At 41.2% G+C, this 14,296-nt stretch overlaps 1 protein-coding gene across 10 annotated transcripts in view; it reads right to left on the bottom strand.

Moving 5' to 3' along the window:
• Nucleotides 1-14,296, bottom strand: part of LOC116840460 (protein artichoke-like) — a 146,466-nt gene that overhangs the window by 96,959 nt on the left and 35,211 nt on the right. For 6 of the 10 annotated variants that reach the window (XM_032807181.1, XM_032807186.1, XM_032807182.1 and 3 more), the window contains exon 2: nucleotides 10,772-11,263. The exons of 1 other annotated variant lie outside the window; for it this stretch is intronic. In XM_032807181.1, the coding sequence (XP_032663072.1) occupies nucleotides 10,772-10,915 (144 nt within the window). In that variant the 5' untranslated portion in view covers nucleotides 10,916-11,263. Of the gene's footprint in view, nucleotides 1-2,867; nucleotides 5,234-10,686; nucleotides 11,467-14,296 lie in introns of those variants that run through there. 3 more of the 10 variants (XM_032807183.1, XM_032807190.1, XM_032807191.1) reach the window with 3 other exon arrangements.

The raw sequence follows: 14,296 nt of genomic DNA, 5'->3' as shown, positions 1-14,296 counted from the left end.
GCCGCTTTTTCCATTAGGCAAATGAATAATGCCGTCGTGCACACGCGTGTGCACGCCAAATACTTTATTTGCGCTCGCCCGCCCGCGCACGTATGCGGTCGCTCTCATAATTATTGCAGACCTAATTGAAGCTAAATTTTAATGCGGATTCATCAGCGTGCGCGATTTCCCACTCGGGCGTGGCTCGCGGCGCCAATAGTGCCGATAGCGCTGAAAATCGATCTCCGGCCGCGGAATATCGGTCGCGGATTAACCGGTCGCCCGCTAAATTACACAGCGCCACGATTGATCCGGGACGATCGCACGCTGCTGCGCGACACACAATCGCAAACCGCGATTTCTAGCGCGCCCGCGCCGCCACAGGTGCGGTGACTTCCTGTGACAGTCAGAGCGGACACGACAATCTCTCTCTCTTTCTCTCTCTCTCTCTCTCTCTCTCTCTCTCTCTCTCTCTGTCTGTCTTTCACCCTCTATGTCGTTCGTCTCTTACCTGCCCGCTTCCGTCCGTCCATCCCTCCTTGATGCCTCGCCTTTTCCGTGAGACATCTCGTACGCCGTTTGATTAACACAGCCGAGAGTGCGGACGGCGCGGTTTCGGCATGCTGCACGTGACATTACGGGTATACCATCCATTATTCTCTCCTCTCTTCACCCTTCACTTCGTGATTCTCTCAGTGTCGCGCTTAAATAGATTCACGCGCTCGCGCCAGCTCAACTCCGCCTCGCCCACCCCGTCGCGCCCGTCTCTAGCTGCTCTTATACGTACTTCCTTCCGCGCTACTAAATCATCATCAAGTTGGCGGGGCGGCGATAGTGTTACTTAGCATGCTGCTTACGGTCTTCGAGTTATATCGAATGTCGAGTTATTGAATTTCCAATTATTCGGGCATTCGAACGGGGCGAAAATTCGCGATATACGCGTAACAAACGAGCGTAACGCGATAGTCCGGGTAGCCGAGCGCCAAAGTGAGTTTCCGGAAGCGCGATACCTTCTGCTAAACTTACCAACGTCGGCGTTTTATCGAGCAGCGTCCGGTTCCCTTTTCGTTTTTTCAAAATAATGCCTCTAAACTCGTGCCGTAACAGCAGGATCGGCGAGAAAAGCTTACAGGAAACGATAAACAGCTCGATAATATCGTCAACGCGCGATGACGTATTACTTCTAATTATCGTATAAGAAATATTTTGAAGATAGCCTTAATCGATTTTAACGAGAATATGTTATAGACTAGTTAAACAATAAGAAACATATGTGTTTATTGTATGTGCTTCTTTATATATTCAGGAATTAACACAATCGCCTAAAAGAGATAATTTGATAATAAAAATGATCATGAGCTAACATTTTTTAAACCGTGAAAATGTTTTACATAAAAGTTTTACGTAAAAGACTTATTATATTTGATGTGTTTAAATTTAATAATTGAATATTTAATCATGAATTTAGAGATTTTCTAAAAATATATTTTTTAATGTATTCTTATCATCCGTTCATGTTGTTTTTATTACACTGAGAAAAATAATTTGTTGACCCAGCAAATTTTCTGCTAGCATAGCAAAATCTTTTTGTTATTATATGGACAGCAAAAAGATTTGCTAAGAGTACTAATCACTATTTGCTGGATATAATTTGCTGAATCTATAAATTATTTTGCTGTAAGAACCATGATGAATTTATATAAACAGTAGCAGTTTTGCTCAGATATCAAATAAATTTGCTAAGGATACATTATTTTGCATCGATAGCAAATTAACATGATTCTTAGGACAAATACACTCAACAAATTTTTTATCCTGGCAACGAAACTAGTTCTGCTCTGATAACGAATAATTTGTAAAATTAGTTACGTCAACAAACGTAACGTTACAATATGTTTTTTCACTACGAATATGCAATAGCAATGATTTTGCTAAAAGTAAAATTATTAGCCGGAAATATATTTTTACGCCAAATTCAGCTATGTATGATAAAATAATTTTAATTTGCTGAAATCTTTTTTTGAGGTACAAATTATAAATGCCAAGCTGTAAGTAATTGCAGACGCGCTACATTATGTACGCGTGTAAATAGGATGTATGGTTGTAATTACTTATATCGCGCGAAGATGCATCTCATATCGTAAAAATGCGATTTAGAAAGTAATTCTATTATATCTAGTGACGTAATTTCTCTCAAATTTTTGTTCTTAGAAGAATTTAGTAATTCGTAAGAATAATATTGATGGATAAAGTCGAGATGGATACGTCGAGAAATGCGAAATTTTCGAGAAATGTACATACATAATTATATAATATATAAAACATAAATTAGACATAAATTATATCTGCAAAATTTATTACAAAATGTCACCGTAAAAAATTTCCTCATATATATCTCATGGCTTCAAAGAAATTTGCTCACGATCAATTTTTCTAAATTAAATTATTTCCGAGAGATTGTTTAAACCCCTAAACATGCAAGAAAGCATATGTTAAAAAAACATGTTTCTTATTTTTTAACGTACTATAACACATATCAAAACAAGATTAACATTGAAAAAGGGCACTTTCAAATGTCCTTCAACTCTGTCTACATTTTTTTCGCAAACATTAACTCTCTGATAGCTATCCAATTTGCAAGAACATTATCGTCAAGATGCCACTTCCAAAAAGTGTCAGTTCACTCGAGCACGAGGTCAAGATCATTCTTCGTTCGCGTTATTTGTTACATCATTTATCTGTTCTTGCCGGTGTCATGTGTAGGCACGGAAATAATGACACAAACGAAGAGGACAAAGGGCAAAAAAGGTAAAGAGGCATCTCGAAAAATAACGAAGTACCTGCGAAGAACGGAGAAAGTAAACGACCCTCGGCGCTTGCGGTGGTACCTTTTGATTTTGATGGATCGCCCTTTTCTCGCGACGTTCTCCCCAGGTTTCTTACTTCCTTCGGCACTTCCTTCCTTCCTTCCTTCCTTCCTTCCTTCCTTCCTTTCGCCCGTCTTTTGTCCCTTGCAACTCACTAGCGTGAAGTAAATACATCGACTGACGATGATGGACGCGAAATCGTTAAGGCGTTGGGTTCTTTAACCTTGGATCGGCAGGAAGATATGAAACAGCTCTTTTGACCCGTGTCGAAGATCGAGTTATACATTTTTAACCCCGACTGCTGCCAACCGAGGGATGGCACAGCGGAAGGTGTACTGGTCGATTTGGCTGTCACCGTCTCGTTCGTGACACCGCAATGTAATTCGATAACTTTATCTTACGAAATTTCTTGTGAACGCGTCATTGAAAAATTCTGATACGAAAGGTCTACCCTGAAATTATCGCGACAATTTGGCGTTCTGAAATTAATACACTTCGATAGAGATGCTCTGAAAGTAATATACTTCGAAAGAGTTCTTTGATATAAATGGAATTTGCTCGGAGTAATGATTAGAAGACTAATTTTAAATTTTATCGAATTTATTCTCGTCGATTATCTCACTAACGATACGTAATAGACGATAGAAATGACATGGAAGATGGAAAGCTTTATATTGAATCTTCGTAGAATCAAAGATGTGTCGCTTTAATTCTCTGTTATCGAACATACGTACGTGGGGCGCTGATGTAATTGCATTTAATGCAAATATAGACATACTCACCGCCTGTCATTAACAAGATTATAACGAGCTAATGACATATTTTATGGAAGGGTTGAATGACATCAAAGAAGAATAGAATTGATTTAAATGGGATGATAATTGTCTGGTAAATGGCTTTAACGATTATTTAAATAAGTAAATTATCGGTAAAATGAGATGTATAATATATACGATAAACGTAAAATACAAAGTCCATGAGTGTGCATGTGTCACACAGATTGAATTAATGCAGTGGCTTTTGCAAACGAATAATCCGCATTAATTTTCTTGTCTCGCGTGTCAATTAATGGTTATCACGTTTCCTTAGTGAAACAAAGGTTTCGATTATACTGCTGAGTAGCGAGTGTCCCCATTTGTGTTTGCTTTTCGAGAATATATATTCGCGAGAAAGAATACCGCTCTTCACAATATTTTATCGCATTTTTAGTTGCAACTATGTTCATGCGCATCATCGAAGCACACATGGAAAAAAAAGATTTGCTAATATATGGAAAAGATATGAAAGCTTTGCTAACTTTGCTATGAAAGCAAGGAAATTTGCTGCTGCAGTTAATATTTTTAGTTGACCATATATTAGCAAATCTTTTTTTTTCCGTGCAGACTCTCTCAACGAGTTCGCGAGAAATTCCACCACTTTTCAGATACGCGCGTTTCAAATGAAATGCGTACAACGCATATGCACATACTGCTGAATTTCCAGTAAAACGAAAATTACGATATTTAATGTCGATATTGCGATAATGACTTATGGCTCCACTGTGCAATATTGCATAATCTCAAGCATGCACGTAGTCCATAAGCTAGTCCGCATAGTCGGACCTAATTTGTTACACGACCATTCAGCTCCGCCCAGCACTTAATCGAACTGACAACCGAGTCAGCTGTCGCGAATTAATTTGCCTTGCAAGTGTCAAGAGCAGGGCCGGTAGCCGCCGTCGTCGTTTCGTCGATTCGACCTATTGGAAGTACTCGCGCACGAATCACTTCTCCGACTCTTTGATCTTCTTTATGTCGTTTTTAGTATTATGTCCGTACACGTTCCGGCGCATCGATGCTAGCCTAACGGCGAAAATGAGGTGTTAAAATCCAGCGCGATTAACATTCTCGATCTTCGACCGACCGGTTTCGTTTTTGCGAACACAGAAGAGAGAGACCAAGTATTATTATTTTCACAATTTTGGGAGATAACGCGCGATATTTTCTGTTGCGTAATATAACAACGTATCTGGATTCCGGCCAAAGAGAATGTATTAAATACCGCGAATGTGCCGTGCGGTGAGCGCAAACATGCGCGACAGATGAGAGGACGCGCGCGCGGAGTGCAATGTGAAAAGAAAAAAAAATTATATTAACACTAAGCGCAACGTATACGCGTCGCTATATACACATCTCGCGAATATATTACTCCGGGATTCACGGCAGGGTGCATTCAGGTAGGTACTGTCGCTTCGTCGCTATTACGTCGCGCAGAATTCTAATAATCCCGTCGGTTATTCCGCTTAACAAATGAACAGAGTCGTTCTCATTATCTTCTGCGTGCAGTTTCGAGAAAATCACTTCCACGCAATTTCGTAACAATCCCAGCTGCGGTATTCAACTGCGAGCTTCCGGTATTGCTTTAATGACATTCTTTGGCGTGTAGCACCACTCGCGAGAATTGCTGAAGGGAGACACATATCGGACGAACGAACCAACGAATGGACGAACGAATGGCCGCGCGTCGACAATCACCAGAGAGAGAGAGAGAGAGAGAAAGAAAGAGAGAGAGACAAAATTATAGAGAGAGAGAGAGAGAGAGAGAGAGAGAGAGAGAGAGAGAGAGACGGCGCTTTAAAGGGCTGTTGCGGCATTCTAGGGGGTGACCACAAATATTACGGTCCAACTAGTGGATCCGGCCCTTGTGAAAGTGCAAGTCGAATTTGCGGCTGGGATTTGCTCGTCAGATCGCAGCTCTCGTGTCGGGCCGAGCCGCGCGCGAATACCGCAAAGCAGAAATTCTGTGCATTCCGAGACTGTAATATTGCACTTGTTGTTTGAAGCCGTTCCGCGCAATTAATTATAGAACGGGAAAGAAACGCGCGTGATACCGACGAGAGGATTTCAAAAGCTGTTCAATATAAAAGATGCAACTGCGCATACGTGTGTGTAAGGATATAACATCACATATGTAAGAAGTATATCCATGCGGTTATATAATTTTTACATTAAACAGCCTTTGAGTTGTATACGGACCGGCATAATAGCCTTCATATGAGGTTATATTTTTCGAGAGAACATAATGTATTTCTCATGGGAAACTTCGAAATATTATAACTGCGTGTGTCAAGACTGTTATGCCGAACTGTGTGCGCATGAATGTAGGCATGTGGTTTTAATATATGTATTAGGTTATTGCGAACAACTCTCGCCTTGTCAAATAATACACTCAAAAAAACAATCTCATCCTCGGTGGAATCTTCTTGTGTATATGGCAAGAGGACAGCGTTTTAAGTACAATATTATTTCTCTTCATCAGAAGAAAAATACTTTTTTTGTAAGACTTTTCGCTTAGAATATGGGATCAGGAGAAACGGCACCTTGTAACTAGACTCTTTTTTTTAAGTTTTGGTTGAAATATTTTCCTTTTTTTTTCAGTTTCAAAGAAATCTGTTTTAGATCATAGCATAAGAAGATTCTGCTAAATATAGGATTATATTTTTTTGAGTGTACTGAAAAGAAAATTATCCAGTTTTGGAATATTAGTGATTTTCCCTTAATCAAATAAAAACCATTCTCAACTTTTCTTTAGATATCTAATGAATTCTTTGTCTCTGTTCCTTCCTTTTTAATATCCATTTTCGATAACCTTTTACGAGTCAATATTTAATAGAGTAAACTTTTGCGTTAACCTGATGTTTTCAGTATTAGTTTAAATATCGGGCACAGACCTCCAAGCTCAAAATGAGCATTCGCGGGAGTTTTCCATTAGAAGTAATAGTAGAATAAACATGATCCGGTAAGCAGAACGGACACATGTCACTTTGTGTACATTGTGCAGCTATTTTACTCGATTTCCTTTTTATTTGTCCAGAAATAAACGCGTAATTGGTTTCGCAGTAAACGTGTTTGGCGGGAAAGCAACTGGTATACAAATTTCTGATATTAAAGCGTTTCTGCGTTCGGCGTGCGCGCGTTGATTGTGTATGAATACACTAAAAATATCATTCTATAGTAGCAATTGTGTTGCGAGTATCAGCGTTAATTAAAGTTGCGGATTACACAGGATAATATCGTGTTTACGCGCGTATCGTAAAAATCCTCCGCGAGAATTTTAATTGCACGAAAATTGCATCGTGCCACCGCGCACACACACACATATACATCATCGCGGTCTCTCGCAGCTCAATAAGGATTATAACCAAAGTATAAGCGGTCGTCGTCGCTTTATAACGTCACGATTTACTTCGCGTTTAATATTTGCAGCGGATATTTCACCGGCTGGTGGAAATTCCGCGCGAGCAGACGTTGCAACGTCGCGTGTATCGCACTTGGAACTCACTTTTCTCTCTCACACATGGTGGAAACACTAAGGATATAACTTGCCTAAATATGGTTGCCACAACGTATATTAATGTTAGTTTTCATTCATACAAGATGGTTGTAGTACTCATAGTACTCTGAAAATGGTATACTAACCTTCTTTACTGTTTATCCATATGTCTTTGAGCAGTATTCTCAGTATTGTATGATGCAACCAAACTCTACAGATCTCTCAATCATAGCTCGTTTTGCAGATTACAACAGAGAGACAGCAATATTTCTTTGGTTAAGACAACCATGTATACGAGGATGTACTAACTGAACACCATATATCATAAGAACCATGGCTGTGAGAACTGTAAAGATGGGCATGTAATAACAGCAGCTTTTAATGTTATATTTATTTTACTTGAAATCACAAATTTTTTCCTCTGACAATCTAGAATATGCCCAGAATTATGTCCAGAATATAACCATAGAATATAGCAACTATAGTAGTTTTCTATATGCACTTTCCTAAAATAAATTATTGAAAGCAGTGAATATACACTGATTTGCAGTTATAAGTATAACACTGAAACTGCTCAGTGCTATACTTACCATATACTGATATCAGCGACTATTTACTGATTCATTTTAAGAGAGCACGCACGCGACTCAATACCGCGTTATGCTTTTCACGTCATTGACACAGTGTCCAGTCGATTCTTGCGAGTACACACGTTTATTGCTCGGAAATGGGTTTAATACACGGAATGTACGATACTGTTCGGCGTGCATGAAGCAACTACGACGAATTAACGACGCTGAATCGTGTGTGAAACGTATTTAAAGCGTGGAGTGAAACGTATCTTTCGGAAAGTAACGTCGATCAAATGCCTAGAGTGAATCCGTCGGAAGTACAGCGATGACGTCCTTTGGAGGCCGGATATGAAAATCGCTCGAATACCCGCGCAGCGGTAGAATATAGCAGTAGCAGTAAAATCCGCGCGCAAATACGCGACGTGAATACATTTAATTGTCAGATTGAAAGATAGACACGTTTTTATTGGTTCGCGCGTCGCTTCATGGCGCCCGTTAAAAAATCGGAACATTACAACCGTGGGCGTTTTTCGTAACGAGAGAAATGATTCGAATTTGCCGCGCTGACAAAACAGTTGGCATCTTGATTGCGATATGGTTGTAGGGTTTTGTTGCGAGAGCTTCCATATATATCATAGATTATACACGAAGAAGTCAACCGACAAAAAAATTGCCAATTACGCTACGCGATATGCACATACACAATACACAAATCGACTCTTTATGCTGCAATGAAATTTTAAAAATTTTATCCCGGGACACTTTTATTTTATTTATTTATTTTTTGCGCGTGGCAATATGCAGAAAAAGAAAAAAAAGCGTGTCATTGTAACAATTCATGAAATAATATTAATTTTCAAGAGGATGAATCTGTAATCTGAGAGACGCTGAAAAGTGGAGAAAAATACTAATAGCGCAACAATGTATCGCTTGACTGGGATCGATTTGTTCATCGCGGAGGTAATTTGCTGTCATTTCTGCTTTGCCTAAGAAGACCACTCACGAGTGAGACTCTTTACTTCAACGCATGGAATTAATGTCGCTCGAACGAGAGAAACTACATGCAATCTTAACCTCGATCTAAAAATTTAATATCCTCAGGACATGCACGTGGATATGCATATTTATATTCTCCCGCGAATATATACTTTCAGTGGTTATTTCATTAAAAATTTAGGATGCAGTCATTCTCGACTTCGAGACCGTAAAGATATCCATAAAAATTCTTCGAGTTCTTCTCGCCGGTAAGACCCAAAAGTTTTAAGTGGCTTACTACAAAAACCGCTGTAGAGGACGGATTAGCGGAGAAGTTACGACGCGTACTACATTCAGTCGATTTTTATGCCACGCGGTGCTTATAAAGAGAACACTGAGATTCACAAGAAACTGGGTGGAAAATATACACGAACTTTTTCTCCTCCTCGGAGGCAAGCGTCTCAATTAAAAATATTTCGTAGAATCTATTGCGACTGCAAAGACCGAGATTAGTGTTACAGCCATCAAAATGTGCGCAACTTGATGACGGAATTTGACTCTACTCCTTTCCACTTTGTCTTATTCTCTAAGCATAATCAGGGTATTCTTCAATGAAATATTACACTTACAACTGGTGATTCAGTTACAAGTATAGCACACTGCAATCAGTAAAATCTCGCTGAAAGGATCAGTTAATAGTAGCGGCTGTTCTCATTACTGACGCAGTTTGCAAACACGTCTCTAAAGTACAATAAGTGTATTCTATACTTATACCTAGTGGTTCAGTTATAAGTATAGCATTGCAATCATTGTAAAATGAAAGGATCAGTTAATAATAGCAACCGTTCTCATTACTGACGTAGCTGACAAACACTAACAATGCAATTACATGTAAATCGCATGAACGCCGGTAATTTCATCGCCATAAACGCATAAAGTTAGAAGTGACACAGCGTATAATGAATTCGTAGTGCACAGATTTTACAGTGAAATCTTACCTCCACCGGCCAAAATCAGTTAGATACGAAATGAAGCAATAAAGTGGAAGTGTTCTCACTGAAAATCAGTGAATCCTCACTGATTATTTGTCGAATGTTCCTTTCATTGATTCAATCAGAAACAGTTTTACTGATTTGTTTCGAGAGTATGTTTTAATAACGTCTTAACAAAATTTCACGCGCGCAATACGTGTACGTAGTGCAAGGTTCTGTGAGACGGACATAAAAAATGTCATCAATTTTGCACGCGACAACTTGATTGTTAGCTGGACTTCCAAATTAAGTGCGCTGCGGCTGTGTAGTTTCTTCGTAAGTGAGTTACTACAATATAAGCATGAATTAAAAGCACAATCCTGTGATGCGTATTTCGCTTCGATATACATTCCGGCGAAATTAAAAGTAACGGTTCTTGTAAAATTATACTTGGTCGATTCAGTTGTTCGCGTTCCTTTTCGTTATACGATTTTTTAAAACTATATCGCGGATTCTGAAGTGTACAAACGGATTGAGAGAAAGAAAAAAGCCGCGTGTTGAATGTTTGTGCGAATAATGTAAAAAAAAATGGAAGGATTTTTCCGAACTTGCAACGCGTACGCGGTGAATTATTCGGCGTTTGCATTGACAGACATTGTGTCACAAACATTATTATCCTCCCATTTTAAACATTATTCGCATTAATATCCAGCGCTGGGGTCTTACGGCCTAATCTTTCTCTCAATTCAGTTGTATACAATTTTCCGTTGAAGAAGTTTTCTCAACTGCATCATATCCCTGAATTCCCCCCGACATTACACTTAAGTTATCCCTATTGTTCGCAAGTCAACATAAGAAACGTCGTAAACCGCGCGGATGTCTCAACAGAAGCGAGTCTGTCGACAGTCAGGAAACATTCGGACAGTAAACTGCACGGATCGTCTGGTCAATAACGCGTCAAATGTTCATCAAGTTTGGTGAAACTCGCGGAGATAAAAAAACTCCATTTACCCACGACGAGAGCACAAAGGTCGGAACGGAAACTGTCGGCTACACACGGGAGCGGCTGTTTCCGGAATCAACAACGTCGGCTCACCTGCGCATACGAGCCGAGCCGTGGAAAAGGTCCGGGCCGAGTCGAGCCAGGTGGTCCACCGATGGCGTCCACGTGCTCGTCGATCGCTGATACACCCTCTCGCACTTGCGGGCACTGACGAGTGTCACACGCGCACACACACATCGACACGGGGCGTCTCCGGCCGCGAGACACCCCGGCGTGCCATCACTGTTTCCCAGGCCGACGATCACCCTACTCGATCGGCGCGATATCGCGTCGGGCTGTCGCCGGGCTGGCAGGGTGCGCGCTTCGCGACGAGACAGAATCCCCCTCGTCGCCCGAGCCGAAACAGATACCCGCCGACTGACTTTCCAACGAGACCCAATGACACACAAGGTCAAGGGCACTCCGCTCCGACCCCTTGGTTTACGCTTCACACGTCGCCGCGCTGTCGCGCGTGACTGTCATTGCACGTTGTCGTGCGTTGTCAGGTCGTCACGTGACGCCCACTGCAGCGGATACTGGTACTTACTGCGAACACGTTTGTTGTTTGCAGGAGACCGCACGGTAAGCAGCCCCGAGTATCTCCCGGCGCGTCTGATAGTCGCCGGCGGTCTTAATCGCGCGATCGGCGTGCAATCGATCGATCGTCCCGATTCCCGCGCATTCGGCGTGCGAAACTAATGTCGGGTATGGACGCGCTATGACGTATCCGCCGTTATTTATCGCCAGCGCTACGAGGACCGAATGACCGAGCAGAGAGAAGAATAACGGCGGGTCGTGGGTGGACGGGCGGACGCGCTCGCGCGGCTGAAGACTTATTAATTTGAAATGCTTTTCGCAAATGACCGCTCCGCGAGCCGCCGAACGAACGCCGTGTACCTGTTATTAATTGCCATCGAGTGCTAATTGAAATTTGTTCCGCGGCAATCGCCCCCGCGACGACGTAATCAATCGCGCTGATACGTTCCTGCAAAATTCAAGACCGTCCAAGACCGACCTGCAATCGACGAAGCTACGAGGAAAAGTAAAATATTCTTGGCGACAGTCGCACCATGTTTTACAACTGACTGCTCCGCGACGGTAACGCAAACATCGATCGGACTTTATACACTGTCCAACATGCACGGAGAGTTTTATAGCAAAAATTAGAATTTTTTAGTCGAGGAGTAGACCGACGTTCTGCAGTAATTTATATAGTATTTATATTTTAAAACTCGGAATGTACCATTCAAGAGTTTGCTATATTTTTAGCGAAATTTACTATGTTTCTTAGCAAGATAAACTTCATTAACAGTATATTTATCACTAGAAACAGTAAAATAAAAAAATGTGAGTTAAATTTAAAATTAAAATTTTTAATTTAGTCTTTAAAAAAACTGAGCTACTGGAAACATAATAAAATTAAGAATTCACCACATAACAAAATTTATATAAAAAAATTTAACCTTTAAAAAATAAATTTAAAATTTATGTTATAAAAAGAATTTATAATATTTTCTCCGTGTATGCTTGTTCACTATTTAATGTATGCTGATCTCTCACTTTCGTCTAAATGTTCAAGAATTTCTAGTCACGAAAAAAATCGCTCTTCCCGATTCGAAATTTCAACCCTACTTTTGATCTGAATTTTTATACATATTCTGAAAAATATATATGAGTATATAAATATATATATATAAATACATATAAATATATGAATATATATGAATATTCTATCATCTATATTCTGAAGAATCAGCGTATATGTGTAATACACATAGGAATACTGCTAAGCGCCTCTAAATGGTAGAAAATGCCACTTGTAGGTTCTAAAGAGGTCTCGCGACAAAGTTAGTAGGTTAAATAGATTCGGAACAGTTTGACGTAGGCTTTAGAGTATCGAAATAGACGTTAAATGGAATATTGAGGCCAAAAGTGGGATTGGAATTTCGACTCGGGCTTTCCATAATAATGGAGCGTTTATCCGCGTCCCGGTGCATACAACATTAGCATAAAACATTAGTACAAGAAAACCGTGCCTTATTTGGACCTTTCTTTTTAAAGCGGTGTGTAGTCGTCAGACGAAAGGGTTGCGACACATCTCTCCTGCACGTGTTTCCCAACAGACAAACATCGCAACGATCAGTCAGGATTATTCGCCTGTTCCGAAACTCGTCAGAAATAGGAAGCGTCGTAATCCTCTTGTGCCGATGATTTTACATTCGGGGTGTATTTTCGAAACAGCGGAAAGACGTGCGCGCACGTTGCGACGTTAAAACAAGGATTTCGAAGATAAAGAGAGAGTAGAGCAGAGTAGAGCAGAAATAGATAAATAAATAAAGAGAGAGAGAGAGAGAGGGATGGAGAGGGAGAGAGAGAGAGAGAGAGAAAGGAAGTGCTCGAGCACGAGAGAAAAGATAGGTGAGACTGAATCATTAATTTGCATAGGATACTGCGCAACCACATCTCCCGCGGCGCCCGGCAGAATTTTCGGAGCGGTAAGCGAGAGCCTCATGTACTCCGTTAATTGCCACCGGTCGCTAATTGAAGTTCGTGCGACACTCGGACCTGGCGGCGGTGCGTCGCGCGCATACGCCGAACTTTTCGGTCACGAATTCTCGCGTCTACGCGGAAGCTGGGCCACGTCGGAAACAGTCGGCGGTGTTATCGTGCACTGCGCGGCGGCGGTGGCGGTGGCGGTGGCGGCGGCGACGGCGGCGGTTTGCTGGCCGCAGCAACAGCTACAGCGATAGCTACACGCGTACGTACATACGTACGTAACCTACCTAGCTATCTACCTACTTCGTTACGCGATTGTCTGCGGCAAACTGCGCGCATTTACATCGGCGCGAATTATATCGGTGCATATGGATGCAACCGACGAAGCGCAGGCAGACTCGTCGGGGCTGCCGCTGCTTCGATCGCGCAAATTCGCCGGAAGAGAGCCTCGATAAGATCCTCCCGTCAATGTGCGCTTTCGATTCGCTCGTTACAGTACTCGAGTTAGCGGCCTAGTTGTCACCGGAATGCGCGTACAAATGTGACTAGAACTCTTCAAGTCAGAGTTAGGATATCGTTCGCTATAGAAAGGAAGTGAGTGAGTGAGTGAGTGAGTGAGAGAGAGTGTAAGAGAGAGAGAGAGAGAGAGAGAGAGAAGTGCTGCGTGCTTTGTCACTTCAGTCTTGGAATCCCTCTTTTACTCCTATTAGTCTCTCTCTCACTTTCATGTCACCCCTAAAATGGCGGACAGAGAATGCAGATTAATCAAACAGAAGTTATCACACTTTATCCTAATTCTGATCAGAGGAGTTCTAGATGTGACGCGGTTATAGATGATAACGAAATGACCACGACACTCGCGATATTTTGCAATTTCAGAACGGGTAAAAGTCACACGATAGTTTGTTTTATCATTGCGGGACACGTCGAGAAGAAGTGCGCTATGACTGCACGTTTAGATGAGAAAAAGCAATAGTCTTATCGAGACGAATATTGGATATAATCAATGTGCTAATTATCATTTAATTAGTACCCAGTAAATCTCCTGATCATCGATGTATACACTGAATTTCCGATTAGAAT

Source organism: Odontomachus brunneus, unplaced genomic scaffold (genome assembly GCF_010583005.1).
Source record: "Odontomachus brunneus isolate Ranch 3 - 2012 unplaced genomic scaffold, Obru_v1 Obru_scaffold_010, whole genome shotgun sequence".
Classification (NCBI taxonomy): Eukaryota; Metazoa; Arthropoda; class Insecta; order Hymenoptera; family Formicidae; genus Odontomachus; species Odontomachus brunneus.
The sequence above is the reverse complement of the archived record's forward strand: the minus strand, read 5'-3'. Positions and strand labels throughout refer to the sequence as shown.